A 16,617-nucleotide genomic window follows, 5' to 3' on the forward strand; every position below is an offset into this window, starting at 1 on the left:
CAAAGTTACATCGGCTCCCAGAGTTAGTTTTTCGATACAGATTCTCCTTTTACTTTAAAAAATTGAAAAGTATCTCTTCCGGTTTTGCGTGTTTTTTTCGCTGTATATTACTTCTCTATCAATTGTGAGGAAAGTAAAAGGCACAAAAAATTGATGTTTGCGTATCTTACAGTTTCACATCACAGCTTGATAATGAGGTGTCTATTTTTCCGATATTCGTCACAGTTATCCCGATACTTAATTTACAAGTAACCTACTGCATAAAATTTGAATTGTGTACAGTGAAAAATGTGGTCGCTGGCTACTTTACGTATGGTTCACGTTAGGTCATACATCGTTGCCGATGAAAAGAAGCTAACATATCGAAATTATTTTTTAAGTTGAGATCAGATTGATATCGATCTCCGTTTCCGAGATTTGGGCTCATATATCTCCGGGAGCGTCGCGACTAGCCGCCAGTTCTGTCGACGCGCAACGAGAATCGTGTAGTCATCACACGATAGAGAATGCATTTGTTTTGTTTCGCTGACACATTTGGACCTAATGAAACCATTTTATGTCATATTCCTCCGGTATGAGTTACTCATATTTCTCCATATGCTCTTGACAATTTCATTTAAAATGCCACGAAACGTAGGTTTCTTAAAGCCAAGTGATCAAGCAGAACCTATTTTCTTGGTTTTGCTGAGGCATCTGAACCTGTTCCAAGCTTTCTTTCTCGTTTATTTCTCTGATACGAGTCCCGAATATTCCTCCATCTGTTTTTGCACATTTCACCTAAAATTCCAATGAAAGATAAGTTTATCAACAATAAGCGCATTCATTGCATTGTTTCAAGTTCTTGACAACAAGATAGGGTTACACCTTAAACATCTCTAGAATTTTGATTCTGAACGTCTACAGTATACACTGGCAGAAATGTGGAAGAAATAATGTCCGTGCTTGTTCACAAAATTTCCCCAAATTATACTTGTCAGTTTCTCCCATGCAGAAACTTTTGGAACAAGCTAAGGCAACTTTCATAGCCGACTGAATCTCTATTCCCATCGAAATGAACTTCCATATTCTTGTATTCTGACAGCATACATCGTTATGGATAACATCAACATTTAATCTTGCCAAGCTGCACTCAAAAGATGACTCCAGGATTTACAAAAGACGAATTTCAATTGTGAACTGTGTCAGACCAGAAGGGCCTTGTAAAACAGTAGTGCACTTTTGGCACAAGTTTTTTGAGCACCATCTTCTACCAATGAATTGAAGTGAATGTGACAAATTACTTATTGCAGCATACTGTTTGCGCAATCTGTTGAGAAACGCCTTCCTCAAAAACGAACATCTATTGATTACAGAAAGCTGTACAACAATCTGGCGGTGGTTTTTCACAACTAGAAGGTATCATCAAGACACCAATCTACCGTTTACTTTCAAAGTGAAGGTATTGTAAAACGTAACTTTCTCGTTGTACTTTAGATTGTTCATTTTATAATGTATTTGCCGTTTTCAATTTTTATCGTCACAAAAAAGAGTAATGCGAAAATTGACCTTCAAGTTCATTTTCATCATTCTAATTCTACATCTGCATGGATTATACTGATTTTCATAACAGGCCTGAAAAATTTGCATTAATGGGAAAATATTATATATTTCACTCACCTGCCAGTTTCAACTGTGCACCAATTTCTTCCCAAATTCTGTCTCTGAACATAGTGTCTCTATATTTAGGGTTCTTCAAATCGTAAAGGCAAGGCTGTTGCGAGACCAGCTCATAGAGCATCACATCCTGTGAGTGGCTCATTTCAGTTTTCCTTGACTGGCTCGACATCTTTCTCGCAGCCGTACGTCTTTGTGTCGTGCGACTTCCGTCGCAACACTGCTCACTGGTGCAGTGCTGCGGCAGCTGCCGCAACAGTCGCGCGTCGCATCCCAAACTCCAACTGCGCATGCGCCAGCGGACAACTTCTGACGTCACGTAGCGACCCGTCGCAGTCGCTAGTGTGCGTCGCGTCTTGGACAACGTACCTTAAGTCTTGAGCCTGGCATCTCAACAACATCTAAATTTTGACGATCTAACGTACCAACTAGACAGAATTTGGCATGGTATCCAACAACTGCATTATTCAAAGCCAAACTGAACAACTGCTTAAAAAACGACCAGAGGTGACTAAATTGTTATTGATTTGTTTCATTTGTGTAGCTATTTCTCTTGAATAAATCATATAATTCTTTTCTGAAATTGTAATCATTTGTTTGTCTGTACATGTACGTCGCATCTACATATTTCCATGCCATTTGGGTAATTCCTTCATGGCATGTCCTTTCTTTTGTCTTATAGTGTATATGTGTCTATATATCCGGCATCCTCTCGTAACCCCTGGGTCGATTTCATGCAAATCTGACATACATACAGCCATGAGTATTAGCACTCTGTTCTGAGCTACAATAGGAGGCAAAATACAGACAAAAAGATATTTTTTCAGCGAAAGCCATGATGGATAGAGGGGGGATGAACAGAGAGAGGGGCGAGAGGGGATGGATAGGGACAGATGGGCAGAAGGGTATGGGGGAGAGAGAGAGCAGCAATGGGGGGGGGGGGGGGCTGGGCTGAGAGAGATGAAGAGGTTGATAGGGAGACGAGGAGGACGATATAGATAGGGAGAGACGAGCAGGAGATGGATAGGGAAAAAGGACAGGAGGAGATGAGCAGTAAGAGGTGGAGACATGGAAATGGATAGGGGAGCGGGCAGAAGGAAATGCGTAGGTAGATAGGGCAGGAAGAGGTTGAGAGAGAGGGGAGAGGAGGGGATGAACAGAGTGTGGCAAGAGGAGGGGATGGACAGAGAGGGAGATGAGGAGGTGGACAAAGGGGGTAGGAGGATATGGTCAGAGAGACGTGGAGGAGGAAATGGGCAGAGAGAGGATGAGGAGAGGGAGTTGCAGGAGGGAAGTGGAAGGTGTAGTTGTGGGAAGATGGAAAAGGAAGAGTGGGAGGAGGAGATGGATAGATAGAGCAAGAGGACGAAATGGAGAGAGGGAGAGAGAGTAAGATACTGTCAGAGACAGTGGCAGAGGAGATGCGCAAGGAGAGGGTGTCTGATAGAGACACAGACAGAGTTGGGGAAATGAAATGGACTAAGAGACAGGAGAGGATGAGGTGTACTGAGAGAGAGATTGTGGGAGAGGTGTGCACTGAGGGGAGGGGGGGGGGGAGAAGGAGATGTGTAATATACATGGTATTGGTATTTTCGTATGCGAGAGGAACTGTGGTGTGTGTGTGTGTGTGTGTGTGTGTGTGTGTGTGTGTGTGTGGCTGCACATCACAACAGTCCTGTGTGGTAGTAGTATCGAACTTATTTATCAACACGTTAATGCAGAGGGAGGGAGGGGTGAGGTTTAGATGGACAGAGACGGGGATGGATAGGAGACAGCGTGGCAGGAGGGAATGGACATCGAGAAAGGGAGCAGGAGAGGATTGATGGAGAGACAGGGGAGCAGGAGGGGAAACAGAATAAGAGGGGAAGGAGAAATACAGATAGAGGGGGGAGGAGATCTACTGAGAGATGGGGAGGAAGGTGTGGTCTTAGAGTGGAAGAATGTGATGGACAGAGAGAGAGAGAGAGAGAGGGGACAGGAGGGAGAGGTGCAAGAGGCAGTTTCAAGATATGAGGGGTCGTGGGCAGGTGGAAACGGACGAGGGGATGGAGAAGATGGAAAGAGAGAAAGGGAGGAGACTGTGTTAACAATTTATACATATTTTACAGGTAAATAAGTAAAACTATAGGCAGTCAGAATATAATTTATAACTGGCCTTGTTTGTGTGGAAGATTTACTTGTTCACTAGTCAACCAGTTTTGTACTTTTATAGAACGATAATACAGACAATTTAGAGGTGAAAATTACAGTGTGACACTTAATTTGAGGGGCCATTGTTCCTTGCACCAAGCACGTTACAAAGATCGAACCACAGTTATTTCCAAGTGTCCCTCAACGTGCACATTACACCAGTACTAAAATAACGTGAACCGTATCTATTTTGTACGGGTATGAAACAAACCATTACATATTTTTCTAAATAATGTAGATAAATTTCGGTCTGTTTAAAGTGCTACTTACTTTTGATGCAGAGATTAAATATTAATCTGTGGTCACAGATCGAACTTTCCTGTTTAGAGAACGTTGTCCAAAGTCATTACTACTCATGAGACCTGTAGCGGTACAGCAAGCCTTTTACCTGCTGACTGTAATTATTTTCCTCAAATATGTCTCAGAAAATATGAGTAACAATATGAGATATGGACATAACATTGTGGCAGTAATTTGAAGGTCGATAGTGCCTTGCACCAGAGTGGGTGCAATGACAGAACTACAGTCTTGTTTGGGTGCCACATGGGGGTTCAGAAAATAAGGTGTCTATCTCTCATGGGTACATATTATTTGCCCGTTCCGTTTTTAATGGCCGGTAAAATACTGGGCTACTGTGATTTGAAAAGCAAAATGCGTTTATTTGAGTGTGTGTGTTTGGGGGGAGGGGGGGATAATGTATCCACTCTATTTTGAGTTCCTTTGGCATAAAACCAAAGCACCTGAAATGATTATGTCAGAGAGTTGCCTAATTTTGTAAATACACATATGTGTTTGTACTGGATTGAATAAACTGTTACAGAAAAAAAATGCATGAGGTGTTACATGATTCCTGATGCACACTTGTAGAGTTTTTTTTTAGGTCATGAGTCTTCTGACTGATTTGATGTGGCCCGCCACGAATTCCTCTCCTGTGCCAACCTCTTCATCTCAGAGTAGAACTTGCAACCTACGTCCTCAATTATTTGCTGGATATTATCCAATCTCAGTTTTCCACTACAGTTTTTGCCCTCTACAGCTCCCTCTAGTACCATGGAAGTCATTCCCCGATGTCTTAACAGATGTCCTATCATTGTGTCCCTTCTACTTATCAATGTTTTCCACATATTCTTTTCCTCTCAGATTCTGCGCAAGACCTCATCATACCTTACCTTATCAGTCCACCTAATTTTCAACATTCGTATGTAACACCACATCACAAATGCTTCGATTCTATGATGTTCCGGTTTTCCCCACAGTCCATGTTTCACTACCATACAATGCTGTACTTCAGACATGCATTTTCAGAAATTTCTTCCGCAAATTAAGGCCTATGTTTGATACTAGCAAACTTCTCTTGGCCAGGAATGCCTCTTTGCCAGTGCTAGTCTGCTTTTTATGTGCTCCTTGCTCCGTCCATCATTGCTAATTTTGCTGCCTAGGTAGCAGAATTCCTTAACTTCATCTACTTCGTGACCATCAATCCTGATATTAAGTTTCTTGCTGTTCTCATTTCTGTTACTTCTCAATACTTTCGTCTTTCTTCGATTTACTCTTAATCCGTATTCTGTACTCGTTAGATTGTTCATTCCCTTCGGCAGATCACGTAATTCTTCTTCACTTTCGCTCAGGATAGCAGTGTAATCAGAGAATCGTATCGTTGATATCATTTCACCTTGAATTGTAATTCCTCTCCTGAACCTTTCTTTTATTTCCATCATTGCTTCTTCGGTGTACAGATTGAACAGTAGGGGCGAAATACTACATCCCTGTCTTACACCTTTTTTAATCGGAGCACTTCGTTCTTGGTCGTCCACTCTTCTTATTCTCTCTTGGCTCTTGTACATATTGTATATTACCTGTATCTCCCTACGGCTTACTCCTATTTTTCTCAGAATTTCAAACATCTTGCACCATTTTATATTGTTGAATGTTTTTCCAGATCGACAGATCCTATGACCGTGTCTTGCTTTTTCTTTACTCTTGCTTCCATTATCAACCGCAACGTCAGAATTGCCTCTCCCGGTGCCTTTATATTTTCTAAAGCCAAACTGATCGTCATTTAGCATATCCTCAATTTTCTTTTCCATTATTCTATACGTTATTCTTGTCAGAAGCTAGGATGCAAGAGCTGTGAAGCTGATTGTGCGACAATTCTCGTACTCCTCAGCTCCTGCAGTCTTCGTAATTGTGTGGATGATATTTTTCCGAAAGTCAGATGGTATGTAGCCAGACTCATACATTCTACACACCAACGTTCCATTTCCCCTACGATTTTAGAAATTCTTCTGCCTTATTTGATCGTAAGTCCCCCAAAGCTCTTTTAAATTCTGATTCTAAAACTGGATTTTTCATGCAGCCATTTTGTCTTAGCTTCCCTGCACTTCCCATTTATTTCATTCCTCAGCGACTTGTTCTTCTGTATTTCTGAATTTCCCTGAACATTTTTGTATTTTCTCCTTTCATCGATCAACTGATGTATATCTTCTGTTACCCTTGGTTTCTTCGCAGATATCTTCTTTGTTTTGTAACTATGTTTTTCTTTCCAATTTTTGTGATTGCCGTTTTTGAGATGTCCATTACTCTTCAACTGTACTGCATACTGAGCTATTCATTGTTGCTGTATCTATAGCCTCAGAGAACTTCAACCGTATCTCGTCATTCCTTAGTACTTCCGTACCTCACTTCTTCGTGTATTGATTTCTTCTGACTAACGTTTTAAAATTCAGCCTACTCTTCATCACTAGTACAATGTGATCTGCTTCTATATCTGCTCCTTGGCACGCCTTACCTCTAGGGTAATCTGATTTCGGAATCTCTGTCTGACCATAAAGTTAACTAATTGAAATCTTCTCGTTTATCCCGTCTTTTCCAGGTACACCTCCTCCTCTTATGATTATTAGACAGAGTATTTGCTATTACTAGCTGAAATTTATTATAAAACTCAATTAGTCTTTCTCCTCTATCGTTCCTTGTCCTAAGCTCATATTCTCCTGTGACCTTTTCTTCTGCTCCTTCCCCTACAACTGCATTCCAGTCTTCCATGACCATTAGATTTTCATATCCCTTTACGTACCGAATTACACTTTCAATGTCCTCATATCTTTCTCTATGTCTTCAGCTTGCGACGTCGACATGTAAATCTGAACTGTCGTTGGCGGTGTTGGTTTGCTGTCGGTTCTGATTAGAACAACCCTGTCACTGAACTGTGCTCCTTCCTGCCTTCCTATTCATAACGAATCCTACACCTGTTGTACCATTTTCTGCTTCTGTTACTATTACCCTGTCCTCATCCGCCCAGAAATCTTTGTCTTATTTCCACTTCCCTTCATTGACCCCTAATATATCTAGATTGAGCTTTTGCAGTTCACTTTTCAGATTTTCTAGCGTCCCTAACACATTCAGACATCTGACATTTCACGGCCCGACTCGTAGAACGTTATTTTTTCGTTGAATATTCAGTTTTTTCTCAAGGTCACCTCCTCGTCGGCAATCCCCTCCCTGAGATCCGAATAGGGGAGTATTCCGGAATCTTTTTCCGATGGAGATCACCATGACCCTTTTTCAATTAAAGGCCACATGTCCTGTGGATGCATGTTATGTGTCTTTAATGCAGTCGTTTCGATTGCCTTCGTCATCCTCACGCAGTTGATCATTGCTGATTCCTCCGCCTTTAGAGGCAGTCTCCCACCCCTAGGACAAGAGAGTGGCCTGAACCTCTGTCTGCTCCTCCGCTCTCTTTAACAAGGCCGTTGGCAGAAGGAGGGGTGACTTCTTGTGCCGGAAGTCTTCCGCCGCCAGTGCTGAGTCTTAATCAAAATTTAAGTGTTGGTGGGTTTAGAAGGCGGGGTCGAGGACGTTCTGATTACTATTCAACGACGCTACGCCTAGACCATGGGGCAGAGATTTAGTGGATGTAGTGGGCTGTTACTGGATTATATTTTACACAGTAATGTAAGTCCAGTAATATTTGATTTCTATATAGTGATCAAAAGAAAATTCTATTTGCAATCTTTACTTTCGACCTAATACTTACGTCTATTAAGGGGTGATGTAATGACTAATAGGCCTGTGTTGGTTGGACCGATTGTATTTGTGTAGTGCATACATTCAACACTCAATATAAGCAGTGTGATAGAATCTCTGCTCTTAGCAATACGTAAATGACTTGGCATATAAAACCAATAATTCTATGCGGCTGTTCGCAGATGACGTACATGTTTGGAGGGAGGCATCACCATTAACAGATTCACATTAATGAAAATACACCAGGCTGCTACACCGTGCTCGTTATGAACTTCTTGGAGAAACCCTACATTTTGTCCCAGTCTGTGAAGGACATCTTCAAGGAAGGTTGTAGTTTCTATGCAGGTCAGATTTAAACCCATGCTCGCTACTCAGCTGTAGCGAACCAGAGTGTGAATCAACCCTCCATAGAAACTACTACACCTCTGAAGATGTCCTTTGCAAATGGGAACGAAATGGGTTTCTCCAGTACATTCATTCGATGACGGAATTAGAGAGCAAGCTCAAACTGTGGTTTCTTTTCAAAGAAAAATTCTCGGGATTTGCGTTAAACGATTTAGGAAAACCCCTGAATACCTAAATCTTAATGGCTGGATTGGGCCTGAGCTGCTGAGCCAGTCATTGCCTCAGCACTACCCCAACTCGCTGGGATCAGCATCCGTGGCACCTGCCGACCCTCACTGCTTTGATCCAAGAAGTTGATAGAGAGATCTCATGAGACGATACTGAGCGGGTGCAACTCTGATTTCCAGATCCGCACTCTGTATTCGCATTGGCACTGGTTCCACATTCCTTCTCTCATGTTTTTAGAATCCCCTTTACACATCAGTCACCTCATTACTAATACTGCCGCCGTTTACCACTTTAGACCAGCACTGAACACTCTCAACCCCGCGCTGAATCACTCCGTAGCGTGAACCTATATGGACATCTCATTTAATACCTTAAAAGTACTCCCATTCTGCAAAGCGAATCTATTTCATAAACAATGTCTCATCTTACAATGAGTAGGCGTAAAGTTTTAACTATCACCTTGAAAAAACGAAGTTACCTAAGTATTTTTTGTTTTGTTTGAGAAACATGTCTGCAATTTTGGAACACACTGAAATCCCCAAGCCATAACCCCCTATCATGACCTTAAGTGATAAAAAGGAAATGAGGTGAGCCATCTTGTTTGGCATCTTTAGCGGCGTACTGCATCACTGTGCCATCGGACTGTAGACACCTACCAGCAAACAGACAAAAATTTAATCACGTAACTCATTCATCGACGTGGTAATTGAAATTATCATTTTCCTTCTTAAAGTCCCCTCCTCTACGTAACACCAACAAGCAGTTCCACCCCATCAACTCCTATAAATGCAAATGCTTATATAACGTATTCAAATAACTTATGGGGATGCGGCCAGACAATGTCTTTCATAATCGCTGATATTTCGACAAGTGCAGACCGTGTCATTTTCAAGCTATATTAAGTATTATAAGCAGAGTTGTCATGAGGTTACAAGCTTGAAGCCGACGACCGCCATTTTAGTATGGTCGGATATTAGCATTTGTTGGACGTATTTTCGTAAAAAACGCCAGCCTGCATCATTTACAGGTGTACTAGCCGTTTTAATTTTAGTGTAAAGAAATTATATTTTATTCACAAGTGGATTCGTTCATGCGATATTTTCTTATACATGTGCATTATAAGAAAAAAAAAAGAAAAGAAAAATGCGCCACGAAGGAATTATCCGATTGGGATGGGACGGAAATCGGTAGACGTGGTAATGTACATCTACAGATAAACAAATGGTTACAGCTTCAGAAAAAATTGGATGATTCACTCCAGAGAAAGAGCTTTGCAAATCAAGCAAGTTAATAACACGTTGGTCCGACTCTGGTCCTTATGAAAACAGTTATCTGGCTTGGATCTGACTGATACAGTTGTTGGATGTCCTCTGCAAGGTATTGTGCGAAGTTCTGCCAGTTTAGGGCGTTAGATCGTTAAAATTCCGAGATGGTTGGAGGGCTCTGCAGATAATGCTCCGTGCATTGTCAACAGCCGAGAGATCGGCGACCTTGCCGTGTGCAGAGGGGCATTATCTTGCTACAGTGTAAACCCAGGATAGACTGCCATGAAAGGCCATAAAACGCGGCGTGGAATATACTCGACGTTCCACTACGCTGTAAGGATGCCGTGGATGACAACCAAAGAGGTTATGTTGTGAAATGGAGTGACAACCCAGACCAACACTCCTGGTTGTTGAGTCGTAGGGTGGACGAAATTCAGGTTCATATCACCCGCTGTCTGGCGTGCCTCCAGACACGTCTCGCTGGCCATCGGGGCTCAGTTGGAAGCGGGGCACATCACTGAACACAATTTTACTGCCGTCAATGAGATTCCAGGCCGAAGACGCGTCTGGAGTCGCCCCAACAATGGTGGGATATCAACCTGTCTGTTGCCCTCCATACGACCTGAGAACTGTAATGGTCTTGGGTGCCATATCTTTTCATAGCAGGACCCCTTTGATTGTCATTCGCAGGACCCTTACAGCACAGCGGTACGTCGACGATATTCTGCGCCCAGTTTGTTGTTTTTCACGGCAAGCCATCCTGGATCTGCATTTCACTAAGATAATGCACACGGTGAAGGTTTTTACTGGGTGTTTTGGTGCTTGCCAAACCCTGCCTTGGCCAGCAAGGTCGCCGGATCTCTCTCCAATTGAGAACAGTTGGAGCATTGTGGGCAGGACCCTGCAACCAACTAGGATTTTGACGATCAAACGCGCCAATTGGAGAGAATTTGGCAGGGTACCCCTCGGGTGGATATTTAACAGCTCTGTCAGTCATTGCCAACCCGTATAACTCCTTGCATAAGGACCAAAGGTGGACCAACACTTGACTGACATGGTCAATTTGTGAAGCTCTTTTTCTTGAATGAATCATCCGGTTTTTCTGTAATTGTAATCGTTTGCTTGACTTTATACACTGAAGTGCCCAAAAACTGGTATAGGTATGCGCTTTCAAATACAGAGATACGTAAACAGAAGGAATACGGCGCTGCGGTCGGCAAGGCCTATAAAAGACAAGTGTCTGGCGCAGTTGTTAGATCGGTTACTGCTGCTACAGTGGCAGGTTATCAAGATTTAAGTGAATCTGAGCGTGCTGTTATAGTCGGTGCACGAGCGATGGGACACAGCATCTCCGAGGCAGCGATGAAGTGGGGATTTTCCCTTACGACCATTTCATGAGCGTACCGTGAATTTCAGGACTCCGGTAAAACATCAAATCTCCGACATCGCTGCGGCCAGAAAAAGATCCTGTAAGAACAGGACCAACGACGACTGAAGAGAATCGTTCAACGTGACAGAAGTTCAATCCTTCCGCAAATTGCTGCGCATTTCAGTGTTGGGCCATCAACAATTGTCAGCGTGCGAACCATTCAATGAAACATAATCGATATGGGCTTTCGGAGCCCATGGCCCACTCATGTACCCTTGATGACTGCACGACACAAAGCTTTACACCTCGCCTGGGCCCGTCAACACCGACATTGGACTGTTGATGGTTGGAAACTTGTTGCCTGGTCGGACGAGTCTCATTTCAAATTGTATCGAGCGGATGGACGAGTATCGAGCCAACCTCATAAATCCATCGACCCTGCATATCAGCAGGGGACTGTTCAAACTGGTGGAGGCTCTGTAATGGTGTGGGGCGTGTGCACTTGGAGTGATGTGGAACCCCTGATACGTCTAGTTACGACTGACAGGTAACACGTACGTAATCATCTTGTCTGATCACCTGTATCTATTCATGTCCATTGTGCATTCTGACGGACGCGGGAAATTTCAGCAGGACAGTGCGACACCCCACACGTCCAGAATTGCTATCGAGTGGCTTCAGGAACACTCTCCTGAGTTTAAACACTTCCGCTGGCCACCGAACTCCCCAGACATGAACATTATTGAGCATATCTGGGATGCCTAACAACGTCCTGTTCAGAAGAGATATCGCCCCCCCTCGTACTGTTACGGGTTTATCGACAGCCCTGCAGGATTCATGGCGTCAGTTCCCTCCAGCACTTCTTCCGAGATTAGTCGAGTCCATACTACGTCGAGTTGCAGCACTTCTGCGTGCTCGCGAGGCGCTACAAGATATTGGGCAGGTGTACCAGTTTCTTTAGCTCTTCAGTGTCACATCTAACGATTTATATCCCATTGGGTAATTCCTTCGTGGTGCGTCTTTTTTGTCTCTTAGATTATACATAAATTTTAACTAATTTCTTTTGTAATTTTGCTTTAGATTTCCTATCAATACAACACAAAGCGCTCTGGTTGAACACTGTGAGAATGAAGTCTTGCAAACCGTCCAGACATAGCAAAACATGTTCTCAATATTTTTGGGGAGAGGGCGCAGATGGAACATCAGTGCCGTTATTCTGTATTAAAGAAAATGCTGGATTACAAAAGTACTTTCCTGGTTATTCGAACGAGTAAAAAAGAAAAACTTACGTTAACAAGGTAAAATGCGTCGTATTACTCGATCGAATATGCGTTTAGGACCAGAAAAAACATCTAAAAATGCCTCCTGACATTGTGTCATTCACTAAAGCTGTGTAATATTTGCAATTTAAAAGAGCTGTTGCGTGGACACGACAGAAACTGTGAACAAGAAACAACTGCTAATGTTTAGAGTTTAGTAAAATGGCTGCGCCGGCTTCAAAGTAATGTACAACGTAATTCTGTGCCGTCACCTCCCGTTACTATACCTTCATGTTATTAATAACCACCGGGAGAGGTAGCGTTAACTCAGCCTCACTGTGTGTGCTATGTTTCCGCATACGCTCTGCATGCTGTCGTTTGCACGATGTCGTGTCTTTTGTGCCTTAAAAATAACAGGGTGTTCACCCCTCGACTGATCGGCGGTTGTAAAGACGTCACTCGGCTTCACTCCCGTATGCTATATGAACAAGGTTCACGTAACGTAACATACTCCTATGTTAGTAACTTTGAACGCTGAGTGCATGAACGCAGCACTACGTATCTCTTTGCTGTGATTTGTTTTTCAGTATATACATCAGTAGTCAGTTACTCTCTGATTTGAGAAACGACATGATTAGCCGCCAAGAGCTGCTGATAAAACTTTGCTGTACATCCGGTTTCGGTTCATAGAAGATCACCATGTATCATGAAATATTTGCTACTGTTTACAAGGTAACGTAAAATTAGTAGCGTGAAATAATATAAAGTCCATGACTCGTCAGTGTTGTCAAATAGTAGTATGAATTTACATCTTTTAAACACTGACATGTCTTTGCCATAATTTTGTTATTCCACTACGCCTTACGCGTCTCGATATTAGGTCATTTCCGAAGGAAAACCCTTAAACTCATAGTAATGAGTCAGTAGGAAGTTGTCGAAATGCATACATAGTATCAGTTCAACACTCCTTCATAACAAGCAAGTGCAGTTGGCCACTTGGACAAGTTTCTAAGCATAGTAATGACTTTAACCATTTACCTTTGAGAATGACGTAACGTCGAAACGCATAAGGCTTATTGGAATAATAAATTTGTGGCCAAGACATCTCAGAGTTCTAAGTACGCCCAATGGCCGCTTTGTCTCACACTGCCTTATGAAAAGTATAGCTGATAAACTACATCGTCAATAGTAAAAATGTACCAGACACAGCTCTTCTTCATGTTACATTAACAGTCGGCTTACAATGTTAAGAGACGAGGCACCTGGGGCGCACTACATGCTGTCAATCTCGGCTGTAGATGACCACTTCATATCTCTTTTCGGCTCTCTTTCGGAATCGATTAGCTTATTTCCCAACTGATCAACCCTAGGCTTAGGAAGACACGGTCCTTGTAATTTAATCGTTTGGGAAGTGGGGGTATTCCACTGCCAAGCTCGCTCGTCCCTGTTTTCAGATACTCAGGTTTGTTTACAACGTTCAGATTTCCAACATCGCACATTCCGATTCGTAGAAAGTCTAATTTATGCGTCTTCCTACTAGGCAGTCTCCACCTGTACCTCCGAACAGGTACTGTTTTCCCTCCAGAATTCTTTGCGGAAGAAGTGATCAACGTGATATTATATTACAAAACAGCATATACTGTGGCTATACTATGAGTGTCTTTAATACAGTAGTTTCCATTGCTTTATTCAACTTCATCGCTGATTCTTTCTCCTCTAGGTACAGTTTACCACGCTAAGGTCTAGTGGATGCCTGGAATCCCTGGCTACTCCTCTTCCTGCTTTGGCAAGAGCGTTGACATAATGGTGATGACTCCTTACATGAGAAGTCTTCGATTGCCATAGCTGATGACATTTATTCTAAATCTAGGTTGTGGCTAACGTCTAACCGAGAACCCTAGAGTTTGGATTGCCAAGCTGCTACCCTTAGACCGAACTTACCTCTCCTTTGATTCTAAAACACTCAGTCGATGAATCAAACACAGCCAGAATCTTTCCTATTATCTTACTATTCACTGCACTCACCAGACAAAACCCTTATCCAACTGCCACCTCATCACCAAGTTCTCAATAACATCCGGTTTCCATTTTCCTTCACACAATCCAACGTAATTCTGCTGTTTTTACGGGTCTGGTTATAAAACGCGATAGAACACTTCCTTTAGGACCAATGAATTACAATGTCGTCAGCCTCTGAGGTGTAGCAAAACCAACTTCTTCACTCCCACAGGCATTCATTTTCTCATCAAGACTACCACTTTTAATAAAAGAAAGCTCAAGTTTTATCAACTGCTTATGTTTTAATTTTCAACTTCATTATATGTCAAAACTGTGCTTACCTACTTACAGGCTGTCTCAAAATGAGAATAAACGACAATAACAAAGTCCGTTCAAAATCGGCAACGGACGAGGAATACTCGATTTCCTAGCTAACGGAAATTTCACTTGGCAAAGGTGGAAGCTCAAGGCGGAGAGAAAATACTTCTTTAAATGGCGTTACGAGTTTTATTTCTTTCGCATAATTTTTATGATTCAAATGTGGCCGACGTTAAATTACGACGTGTTGAGTTTATCTCGAAATTATATGTGTGTTCACTGGGGTTTGTTTGCAGTTACGTGAAGTTTATCATAACTGTTTATTTCAGTTGGCCGTATATCAAATAAAACATTTCCTGACACTAGATGGAAATGGACTCATGACGTTTCATGAGTGATGAGATTTTCAGTTTTCCCCGTAAATTTTAAACTTGACCTCAACTTCTGTTCACTATACATTGCACAACCAAATGTTTTCAGTTATCAAGCGTTAACGAAGAAAAAAACAGTTCTTATTCCACAAATTAATTTTTTGAGCTGTTTGGAAGACTTTTTATTTCCTTTGAGTGGTCTGAAGTTTTATTGTTTCCAGTATTGCCTCTTTTAAAGTAAATTATAGATTATATTTTTTTGTTTTTTTTTCCCCTTGTTTTCTGTTGCAGGACATTTATTGCATCTTCTCAATGGAGAACAAGTTCTTATTTGGTCACTGAAAGAATTTTGTGTCCAACAAACAATACTGCTCTTAGTAAAACGATTACTATTAAACATTTTTCCCAATGTTCTTATCTAAAATCTAGAACATGACTAGAAGCAGCAAGTGTAGAACGTAATCTTCGTGAGGAAAAGATGAAAAACAACCAAATAAGTCGCAATAGTAAAACAGTTTATTAAAATCGCTTGAACGTCGAAAACTAGGTCAAAATATTGCAACTGATTTGGCTGTTTCTCACCTTTTCTTACGAAGTTTCATTGATTTGTTTAGAAACCTGAGGATTATTCTCACCAGGTCTCCGAACTGTGAAAAAAGTACTCTTGCATAGTCCTCAAAGAAGTCTGCCATAAGAGGGTTCATCCAACCTCCCATCTCTTGCAGTGGTTGCGGAAGATCCCAGTGAAACATTGTTACCTGTTGGTTAGCAACGTCAATAGCGCATAAATCAATCAAAAGTCACAAAACGAAATTTTCACGGTTTTATACGATTATGCAGTATGTATAATTACTCTGACTTACCATAGGCTGAATCCCATTATCTAAGAGTTCTGTCATCATCGTCCTGTAGTAATCAATTCCTTTCTCGTTCACGTTACTGGCGGTTCCATCAGGTAAAATACGTGTCCAGCTTATGGAGAAACGATAGAAATCCATCTGGAAGAGTTTCAGGAACTTATTTTTGAACACACTCATCAAGACACCTTGACAACTACAGGTTAAAAGAATTGAGGTAACGACGAACTACTGGACTCAGCAAAATCAACTAACGATGAATGCATTGCGATTAGGAAATTGTAAAGGAACACGGTAAATTTCTAAATCCCAATTTACGCTCTGAGTCTTGTAATCAGCTATTTCATTTACACTAAACAATATACTATTATACATTTTATAGGATGAGAGTTAAGCCTAATTTTGTAATAATTTAAACAATGCTGATACCATTAACATTTAATTTTATCAATAATTTTGATCAATTATGACAGTAAACCTAAGGCCACTCAAAACTATCAGAAAATTTAACTTCAGTCACTGAAGATACAGGGCGAATCACCTAAAACTTGCACCACAAATATTGTGGAAATGGAAAGAGCTATTGATGCGCGGTTTTGCACAGAATAGATTGGTAGTCAGGGGCTCGTATTCTTCGCCAATAAACAAATTGTAATAATACTTAGAAATAGTATTTTTTTGGAAATATAGACCTTTTTAAATGGAAGAATGCTTATTAACATTAGGAAACTAAAAGTAGTG

At 41.6% G+C, this 16,617-nt stretch overlaps 1 protein-coding gene across 1 annotated transcript in view; it reads right to left on the minus strand.

The window, feature by feature from the left end:
- The window catches only part of LOC124789099 (myrosinase 1-like), a 190,114-nt gene that overhangs the window by 78,904 nt on the left and 94,593 nt on the right, over nt 1-16,617 (minus strand). The window contains exons 4-5 of the mRNA XM_047256391.1: nt 15,883-16,017; nt 15,655-15,777 (exon numbers count right to left, since the gene is read on the minus strand). Coding sequence (XP_047112347.1) covers nt 15,655-15,777; nt 15,883-16,017 — 258 coding nt within the window. The remainder of the gene's footprint in view (nt 1-15,654; nt 15,778-15,882; nt 16,018-16,617) is intronic.

The sequence above is a fragment of the Schistocerca piceifrons genome, chromosome 1 (assembly GCF_021461385.2).
Source record: "Schistocerca piceifrons isolate TAMUIC-IGC-003096 chromosome 1, iqSchPice1.1, whole genome shotgun sequence".
In the NCBI taxonomy this organism is placed as follows: domain Eukaryota; kingdom Metazoa; phylum Arthropoda; class Insecta; order Orthoptera; family Acrididae; genus Schistocerca; species Schistocerca piceifrons.